At 40.9% G+C, this 10,319-nt stretch overlaps 1 protein-coding gene across 2 annotated transcripts; it reads right to left on the bottom strand.

The window, feature by feature from the left end:
* Window positions 1–963: 963 nt before the first annotated feature.
* KRT222 (keratin 222) lies at window positions 964–8,292 on the bottom strand. Of its 2 annotated transcripts, none has more exons than XM_030508531.1 (6): window positions 8,183–8,292; window positions 6,756–6,884; window positions 5,800–6,020; window positions 4,669–4,745; window positions 4,384–4,489; window positions 964–3,266 (listed from the first exon to the last, which is right to left on the bottom strand). In XM_030508531.1, the coding sequence occupies exons 1-6, from the start codon at window positions 8,210–8,212 to the stop codon at window positions 3,053–3,055; spliced, it is 777 nt and encodes a 258-aa protein (XP_030364391.1). In that variant the 5' UTR covers window positions 8,213–8,292; the 3' UTR covers window positions 964–3,052. The 2 variants fall into 2 exon arrangements, with proteins under 2 accessions (XP_030364391.1, XP_030364392.1); XM_030508532.1 differs by having other exon boundaries at window positions 8,101–8,288.
* Window positions 8,293–10,319: the final 2,027 nt, after the last annotated feature.

Raw genomic sequence — 10,319 nt, 5'->3', positions numbered from 1 at the left:
TTTACCCGGGCAGAATATTTGTCAAGAAAAGGTGAGGAAATACTTATTAAAAGCTGAAAAGTAACTTGTTTTTTCTCCTGGTTTTGGCCACTTCCCACTTATCTCTAGTTTATTGATAATGTGTTTTTGTTGATAGTGTTAAAATACATTTAATGTTGATAGTGTTAAAATACAGTCTAAGTTTGCACAGCGTATTGAAACATGGTTTTCAAGTATGCTACTGACGCTCACTTTCCATGCTAAAGGTTTTGAATCATTCTGGGTGCTTTCAAAGCCAGCAAAGTATTCCTTCCTTTGTTTTGTGGTTGGTGTTTTTTGCTTTGTTGTTTGCTTTCCACTCTGTGATGCTGAGAGGTTTTGCCTGAGTACACTTTTAAAAACTCTGTATCACAGGAATAGTTTCCTTGATTTAATGGGATTGTTTATACTGCATCATATGAACCAGGGGGCTCAAAATAGTTGGCTTTTCTCCAACTGTTTTAATTACAACAGCTTCGTAATGAGGCCATACATTGATGGGAAAGTAGGTTGAGACAGTGAAACTCGCTTTCATGCCAGACGTCTGCAGGTGTGAGATGGCAGTAGCTCAGCTGCTCTGAATTGAATTGGCAGTACAGAACCAAAGAATTCTTTGCTATATTGTCAAGCTTCAGTGCTATATGTTTTTAATTCAGCTTTAAAGTGACCTAAGATCAAGGTGAGTGTTACTGTGAGTACTTTTTCTGTGCAGAGGACTTGAGATCTAGTCAGAGTTACAGGATTTACAGGAAAAGAGTATGTTTTGTAACAGGACACTCACTGTTATGATGAAGATTCTGAGGGAATTTGAGTCTTTCTAATTGTAGAGGAAAGCTTAGAAAACACTTGGTTGCAGCGCTACAGATTTGCTTACCTACAACTTTTATATTTCTCTGTTACTTCTTTCCCTTTAAGGTATGCAAATTAAAACACAAAATACGCATGGGCAAACTCAATACTTTTTTTATTATAGGACTATCATTTACTTTGGTAAATTTGTATCCCTGTTTAAAGTGCCTTAAAGCAATTAAAACTTAGTTTAAATTCAAGTACTGTAAAATGTACAGAGTATAAGCACAAAAAAAAGCTGCATAGTGAAAATACTAGAGCAGGCGAATACATTCAGGATGCCAATTACTCAAGTATTAATAACACCAGATCAGTAGTAAGGTTAATGATAATCAGTCAGCTTCATACAGCGGATCTAGAACTGTTGGAGATACAAATACATTGTTCTTCTTAACAAAAGATAGAAGCATAAATTATCACTGAAGGAATTTGTAGTATCAGTGTTTGTAACACATGCCGTGAGTAATAAGGCAAATACTGTCACTTTAATCTCTCACATGCTGCTATGAATCCAGCAAATCCAGTACGTGGTCTCTCTAGATTCTGAGCCCCTTCAATCCCGGTGAGTTGGTGACATCCATACCTCTTCAAAGTCCACATAAACAATCATTCTGAATACAATTTTGTTTGAATTTTTGTTGGAAATTTGTCTCAAAACATTATGAAGAAGTATGTCTGAGTTTGTATTTTTGTTTTTTCTGTGTACAGATGCCAGATCATCTACTGTACTTTGTATTTGCTCCTTTGTGTAGGAGTGGAGGATACTTAATGGGTATGGTAGAATTTTACTTTGAATATGTAGCCCTTATTTTGTCCACTTAATTTGAAGGAATAATAGTTGTACTCTGGCATAATAGTGACTTATTACATGTACTAGATCAAGAGCAAAAATTACATATAATATCTGTCAGAATAGGAATTTGCCGAAGATTCCATTGTTATAAGAAACAAAATTAATTAAATAGCATTAAAGTGATGGGTTGTCTCCTTATATTTGAATAATTAAAGAGGAGAATTTGACTTGCTGTGGCTAAGGAAGTTGTACAGATATGTGTGGACACATAAGAGACTGGTTGATTTTCAGTGGAAATTGCTGCTTTAAAACCAGTGGAGCAATATGGCTCAAATGTTGTTGGTTTGTAATGCTTTTAAAAATGTGCGTATAGTCATGTAATGGAAAGACATTTTAGCTCAGTTGTTACCTTAAAAATCAATTTAAAAATACCAGCCACTTCTAAAAGAAAATTCTTTGTTAGTAGTTTTTAAGAGCATCTTTTTATGTAAGTGTTATTTTAAAATATATTTCAAGAAGTATGACAGTTGTGATATAAATCATTACAAGAATTCATTAGTCATTCTATGTAGGCAATATTGAATAATTGGGAGAATGAAATATGCGTTTCTCATTTCCAGAAAGAGAAAACAAATTCTCTTTTACAAAGGCAGAGTATGTTAAAGTATAAAGATACAGTTTAATTTTTGCAATATTTGGTGAAATTCTACAAAACAACAATAATCATAGAATCACAGAATCATAGGATGGCTTGGGTTGGAAAGGACCTCAAGATCATCAAGTTCCAACCCCTGCCATGGGCAGGGACACCTCACTCTAGACCGTGTCGCCCAAGGCTCTGTCCAGCCTGGCCTTGAACACTGCCAGGGATGGGGCAGCCACAGCTTCTCTGGGCACCCTGTGCCAGTGCCTCAGCACCCTCACAGGGAAGAGCTTCTGCCTTAGATCTAACCTGAACTTCCCTTGTTTCAGTTTGAACCCATCACCCTTTGTCCTGTCACTACAGTTCCTGATGAAGTCCCTCTCCAGCATCCTTGTAGCCCCCTTCAGACACTGGAAGCTGCTCTGAGGTCTTCACGCAGCTTTTCTCCTCCAGGCTGAACAGCCCCAACTTTCTCAGCCTGTCTTCATATGGGAGGTGCTTCAGCCCCTGATCATCCTCATGGCCTCCTCTGGACTGCTGCACCCAGAGTATAAAACTAGTAGAAGTTAGGCTTCTTGGAATCTTAACTGTCTTGCTCTTCTCCCTTTGTTTTAAAAGACTTGTATGGTTTTATTGTATTAATAAAAGTACTTCGTAAGATTTGTGGTTGTAGCAGGATACAGGCTGTGTAAGTCCATCTACATTTCCAGAGCCCGTTGGAGACGAACTTTGGGTTAATCTGCTGTCAGTTAAGGTTTGATGGAAGGAATACTGCAAGATCTCCTCATTACCAGCCTGACTTCGATGTCAGGAAGAGTTTTCTTTTTAGTGTGTAAACATCCTTCATCTGTTGCTGCCAAGTGGAGATCAAAGCGCAACGAAACAGACTTTTTCCTTAAGCGAGGGTTGTCCTTAAAGAAAGAACCTTCCCATTCTTTAATGACTTCATCCACTTTTTCTGTCCTGAAACAACAGAGCAAATGTATTTATGATCCTTTAAGCAATATGAATTACCTATCTTCAGGGCTGCTGAAATTGCATAATGAAGTGTTGGGTTATTTTAGATGGGTACTGAAACACTCGAATTTTTCTTTTTTTCACAGGTTCACTCTCCAGAAAAGCCAAATAAAGGGTGAGGGTTCATGATATTCTTGGTTTTGTACTTTAAAGTAGGCATGGATACAAACGCACTGCTCCTAATACATCAGGCAGTTTGTTTCCAAGGAGAAAGTTTGGAATCCAAGCTCAAAAACTTTGCAAGAAACCTCCGTATTATAGTGGGCAGAATTCCTGCATCTGAAAGCCTTCAAAATAGGGAGGAGAAAAATGTAGTTCAGATCCAAACCTCAGAACGTAGACCTACATTCAAATCTGCAAATCTAACAGGTGATCAAAGCTGGTGTATGAGAACGGCCTTCAGCTGGGGAGTGTGCATGGTGGCATTAATTTTAATGTGAATTTCTACATGTTTTCAGCAGCTGATCACAGTTAAGTGTTGGTGATGCAGGACACCACAGTTAGCTTTAAATGTAATGTTAAATGCAAGTCAACAAAAGAGCTTAAAGAGCAGCAGGGGAAAAAAACTGACGAGGCAAACTATTCAAGTAATTTAAGGTGAATAACACATAGTAACAGCCATTCACATGCTGCTTAGGAGCCAAGCTCTCTGTTCCCTGCTTGGTAACTGGTGAAACGTAGGAGTTTCCAAATAGCAAGTCAGAGCAGCCAAGCCTGAATTCATGTGCATAAACATGCCCCAGAGGGATGTCGCGAGCATGGTCTGGGCTCTTTTGTTTTTAGCTTTAACTAGATGAATTATTATAGTTTCATTCTTAGAAATAGAAATTACAGATCGGAAGCATCATCATGATATTGTTAACTTATGAAGTAAAAGCCAATAAAAAGAACTTTAAAATTTAATGTATCATTAAAACATGCCATTCAATACACCTTCAAGAACAATTGCTGTTCTTCTTGGCTGTATGGCGTGATACAACAGCCACTAAATAAAGGAAAACTCAAAGCTACTGCCTACCATTTACTTTCGATTGTTATTCTGTTAAACTCATGTTTATCTTACTGTACAGTGCCATGAGCTTCAGCGCTTCCCTTTGTAATGTTTCCATCTAGGATTGCTTGTTTTGTCAGCACTTCCACCTTCTCAGTTTCCTGCTTCTTTACACCACCTGTAAAAAAATCACAGATACACTGGGCAGGCCAGTAAGGGCAGGCCGCAGGACCTAGAGGTGTTTTTCCTCCTGCTGCACTTGAAGAAGATCCTGTTGTAATATTCCATCATTTGTCAGTAGCGAGTAACCTCCTTTAGGGCCTAAATTCTTTAAGGGGAAAGGGTCTAAAAACTCACTTGCAGGCAGTGTAAAGGCAGTCTTGCTGGTCGTGGGCTTTTTGTCATCCTTCTGCTCAGTTGTACAGCAGCGAAACCTACAGAAAGAAAAATCATGGCAGTCTCCTAATAACACTGAGTGACTTTAATACAACACTTGTCATATGAAATGCTATGAAAAATGTGAGAATATGAGAGCCCCGAGAAGTTGTGTTTGAGTGAAGTAGCTGTTTGTTGGGGTTTCTCATTCTGAGTAGAGATCTGAAGAAAGTGACTGCAAATATCTGTGCAATTTCATCGTTGTTTTCAGACAGTTTTTAGTCAATTTGCTGTGTGCTAGGAAGAGTTATTTGTTTGTGTTGGTACTGAGTTGTGTGTATTTTCACAGTTGTAAGCATTACATTTGAAAATGGCTTCCCTGTTTGGAATCTTTTTGGGCAAAAGTGTGAGTGAGGTTCCTGGTCTGAAACTCTCCATTTGCTGTGGGAAGAACTGAGCGGGGGTGATGCTCCACTGAAAGATTTCAGAATCATGTGTCTGATTTTGTTAAGATACCAGTGCTGAATGTGAAAGGTGCTATTTTTAGCATTTTGGCTTTTCCTTATTCTCCTTGTTGTTTACGTCTGCATTGCTGCCTCTCTTGTGTCTACCTTCCAAAACAGTGGTATGTCTGTGCTGGGGAAAGGGCAGACAGGAGGAGTTACCACCAAAGCAAAATGGCACTAGGAGGCAGATCCTAATCTGTGCCTTCACATGCTTTGAGTGATGCTGAGTAGTAGGAACTCCACGTGCAAACGGACATCTGTCACGTGGTGAGACATGAACTCCTCTCCCAGAGCTTCATGTGTGTGGACTTGCTTCATCAACGCTCTGAGACAAAGAGAGCCCACAGTGGGCAGCTCACGGGCTACAGAGGTTACAGCAGCGTGCAGTGCCTTGAGTCAGGATGCAGTGAGCGCACTGTTACCTGCAGTGCACTGTGGAGGTGCTCTGAGCTCCAGGAAGTGTGAAAGCAACAATGAAACCATTTCTAAGGTTTTGATAGTATAGTTTTGTAATGATTGGTTCATGTATTTACAATTCTGCTGATTATTTCAATGAGAAGTTAGGAAATGGAAGATCAGTTTCAGTACTTTTAATCTGAACAATTACCTGTTCTCTTCTTGCTCCAGCAGACTGCGATATGTTGCTATTTCCTCCTCCAGTTTCATCCTGGTGTTCAGGAGAATTTCATGTGCCTGAAGCTGTTTCTCAATACCTCTTCTCATTTCCAGTAGCTCTTTCTCCAAGCATTCAACCTCAGATTCCAAGTTTTGTAGTTGCATATGGTACTGCTGCTCTGTGGCACGCAGCGAACGTTCCAAACCCCGTTCCTGTGAAATTTAACTCTTTAAGATTTTAAGATTGAGATGTGTAAAGATGCTGTATGGACTTTTCCTTAGCAATCTGTGTATTTTTACATCAGTTTTTAAGAATATTCTGTAGGAACAGGAGTAAAGCTTTCAAGATAATACTTTTACTGAGAAATTTTCCAGTAAAATCTGTAATAATTTAAGATAGGATAAAAAAGAGTAAGTGTAGTCTGCTGTTGTACCAGCAACCCACTGCCACTGATTTTACACAGCTTTGATTTTACCTGTATGGTTAAAACAATATGCAGGTGAGCACTGTGTGAAACCTGGGCAGCCTGTGTGCTCTTGTAGGTTGTCTATATTACTGAATTCAGTAAACTGCCCCCATACTTTAGCATGAATGAATTGATAGATGTGGCCCACACATTCGAAACCAGTTCTAAACCTGATGTGAATTGGTTAGGCAGAATGACTGGGAGCTTGAGGCGGCAGTACCATGCAAATCTATGGCTGGCCAGTGTGAAAACATGCAAACACATGTCTGTCGAGTGTTACGTGCACACACAACTGGGTTGTTGCTGGTTCAGGCTCTGTGTGACAAGCTGAAAGTACGCCCCAAAGCTGCGTCTTTCTGTGTGTGTTTTATTTCTGCTGTATAGTGGACGTGATTGTTACAGAAACTGAATTGTGGCATAGTTTACACCAAGAAAAAAGAGGTATCTTTTCAGATTTCAAGTTTCATGTTATGATGCTTACCACAGCGTGGAGAGATTCGATCTCAACCTGCATGTGGTGCCACTGCCGCCTCGCTTCACAGAGTTCTGCTCGGGCTGCTTTTAATGCTTCTGCATCTTTGTCCATTCTTTTAATTGTAGCTTCTTCTAGCTGCAGCAGGTATAAGAGAAAGATGATAATATTAAAAAATATATTCAAATAATGAAAATAAAACAGATGCATAACAATATCTAGTTGGAAAGAACAGCTTTATAGAGCAGGAGCCCTTTGGAGTGCTTGCGTGATTATGGTCTTGCCTCACCTGGTCATTGATGAGGTTTCAGATTGTCAGTTCTGAGTTTGACTGCAAGTGGTGAAGATGCCATAAGCACTTCAAACAAAACATGCTCTTCTGCATATTTACTGCTTTGAACCAGTAGGTTCTTATGATGCCATCAGCTCCTTAGTTCAGGTCTTACAAGGCAAGCAAAATCAGTTTATTTTAGCCCCATTACATACTGACCTACTGTGATTTTACCATGCTATTGTTTTGGTGAAAAATCTAGATTTGGCTAATCCACAAGTGGACACTGGATACTCTTTGCTTACCCTTTTTTGTCTGGGTACTGCGAACTGATGTGACAAGATTATATGAATACACATTAGCTGCTTTGTGCCAAACACAAATACAAACCTGGCTTAGCTGTCTAGTTTACAGCCATTGCATTGCTGTGGGGATCACCCTGACTGCAGCAGCAGGCAGGCCTGGGATTAAAATAAACCTCCAAGATTTCTGCAATACTCAAGAAGTAAAACAAGGTGATATAATACCTAATTTTCACCCTGGATTTCTTAATGCTTGATGGCCAAAACGTGTTTGGCTGTTTTATTTCCAAGTTCAGTTGGGTTTTAGAGGCGTTTTGTATGTAAATCTGTAATAGCAGCATTGTGTGTTGATAACATTGAATCAGTCTGTATGAAAGAACAGACTATTTGCTGAGGAGTGTAACATAGCTTTACCGTGAACACTATAAAATAATCCCTGAAAAGGTACAGTTTGCTGTAATATAGGTGCTAAAACCAGTAAGCAGTCAGTATATACATGAATTCTCCACATTGCCTTTGATTTGCACGGTTCTCTTCCTCTGGGATAACTCCATGGTGCTAGAGGTTACCATGTTACAGCATATGTCATCATTTTTTAAATCACAACAATATCACTGCTGCAGGTACAGAAAACCAGCCAGATGAATTACACGGCACTCGTTCAGTGTGAATTTCATACCCCGAGCAAAATCTGCATCTCTGTCTTCTAGTTCACATCTTACTGCAGTAAAAGCATAACCCTTCCCCGGCAATATGCTGCATTGAAAAGGCAGTACTGTACCTCCGAGAGGCTGAGGGAGGAACTGTACAGAGCGGGGACGGCTCCTTGCTCTGGAGGGTGTATGGCTGTGTGGAGGCATTACCTGGGTCCTCGCTGAGGTGATGGCCTTCATCTGATCCCCGGTGGGGAGCGAGTCCCCCTCGCCAGGAGCTGCCGGGGCAGCTCCGCTCCCCCCCGCCGCTGTGCCCGGGCCTCCCCCCCCGCGGCGGGTCTTAAAGCGGCAGAGCCGGGCTTTGAGGGGGGCCAGGGGCTTGCACTCCCTTCTAAAGGCAGCTTCGAGAAAGCAAAGGTCTGTCACTTTCGCAGTAGGATTCCTAAGTGATGTGCTGAAATGAACATATGCGATGTCTTTATGTTGCTGTTGCACTAGAACTGTGGGTGTTTGTAACCTTACAAATACGAGGTTAAGAGACACGAAGCAAAGGACAAAATTATAGCTGCGCAGCGTGAGAGTGCAGCCACAAAGGGGAAGGGAGCAGCTTCCCAGCAGTACCCCAGTGCTGGTGACAGTGCTGCTGAACTGGCCTTCACTGGGCAGTTGTGCACCATTGAGCACGTTATTGGGAATGTTACAGGATTTCCGTCCTTGAGGGGTTTTGAGACTCAGCGAGGCCAAGCCTTGGATGACCTGGTCCAGTGCTGAGGACTGGAAAAAGAACTGGGCTCCTGGACACCCTCTCACCCAGCATTTCAGTGGTTTTATGTGCAGGACACATAAAGAGGGAGAGGAACCCGCATTGCCAGTGATTATGAACACTTGTGCCCCTTGTGGCAAGGGGTTTGGCTCCTTTTCTGGACTGTGCAAAGATCTGGTGAATCAACACTTCAGCCAGAGATAACTGCTGTCAGAAATGCCAGGGTTCTCTCGGGGGGGGTTTCACAGACCCCTGCCATGTACAAACAGTGCTCAGCTCACAGAGTGTGCAGGCGATGTAAGATCTTGCATCTTTCCTGGCAGCTCTCAGGGAGGACAAGAGCAGAGGCTGGCTGCTGTGCTGTATTTTCGGTGAATTACTTCCTCAGTTCCTGGCTCACTGTAGCTGCTGTCTGACCCTAGTGATCTTGTTTGCTAAGAACAGCTCTCACCTATTTTTCATTTTTTTCAGCAATGTGCAATACCAGATATTTAATATAAAACCCCCCAGATTTCAGTTAAAAATATCACTCCATAGATTGCATTTTAGGCTCCAAATAAGAATATATGTCAGGGAAATGAGACAAAAAAAAAAAAGGCAGTAAACTTCTTCAAGATGCGCATCCTTTTACAAGTCAAAGTATTGTACCACTGGAAAGTCTCTTGTGTGCTTAAGGATTCCTTGTTCTTGGCTCCGTCCGCTGGCACATGTGAAAGGATCCTGTGTTCTGATTTTATTTTTCTTAGCTGCCTGTTTTTCAGCTGATCTGGACTGAGATGAGAATCTTTTGTTGGCCACTATCTTTTCTACAAGTGGCTTAACTAAAACATCGGCAGCGTTTTTCATTGGTGGTATGAGAACAGTCACAAATAAAACCATCAGGAATCCATCAAACCAACATAAGATACTATAATTATGACAGTATAAACAGTAGGAAGAGCCCATGTATTTAAGCAAATAAGAACTTGAAATGTAATTTCATTTATCCTTCCTTTATCTTTGCATTGCAGTAGTGATTGTTTAAGGTTTGCTTTCAGCTCTCTGGGACTCAGAACATCTTGTTTCCAGTGGGCAGAGTCAAGGCTGCCCAGTGGCCAGCAGTGAGGCCAGAAAGGCTAAGTTAGAAATACAGTATGGAGGTCTGCAGGATATTGGATTTGGTTCCAGAAATCAAACTTTATGCATCGACAAGCATCTATGGCTGAAGCTTCACGTTAGCAGGAGCCAAACATTTGCCAGTTGATACAATTTTTAAAAGCTTTTTAAAAAGACATTAGCTCTAATGCTTTCTTTTTCCATTTTTTTTTCAGGTGTAAAGGGAACCTCTAGCTGTGAGATCCTTGAAGGCTAAAGGTAGGTGGGTGCAAGCATCCTCCTTTATTGGTATTTATGTAATTTTGAATTCTGGCTACTTCAATGTTCATATTTTGCTATAGATGTTGGATTTTAGTTAACTTTAGAATTCAGATGCAAGAGTTGTTTGCATCCTGCAGTACAGTGTGGTAATGCGGTAGTGATTGCAAGCTGCTTTGGTTCATTGGTGTTGCTTTCTCACAAGACTAAGAGCTCAAGTGGTTTCTGGTT

The sequence above is a fragment of the Strigops habroptila genome, chromosome 19 (assembly GCF_004027225.2).
Source record: "Strigops habroptila isolate Jane chromosome 19, bStrHab1.2.pri, whole genome shotgun sequence".
Taxonomy (NCBI): domain Eukaryota; kingdom Metazoa; phylum Chordata; class Aves; order Psittaciformes; family Psittacidae; genus Strigops; species Strigops habroptila.
Note: the sequence above shows the minus strand (reverse complement) of the source record. Positions and strands in the feature narration are given on the sequence as shown.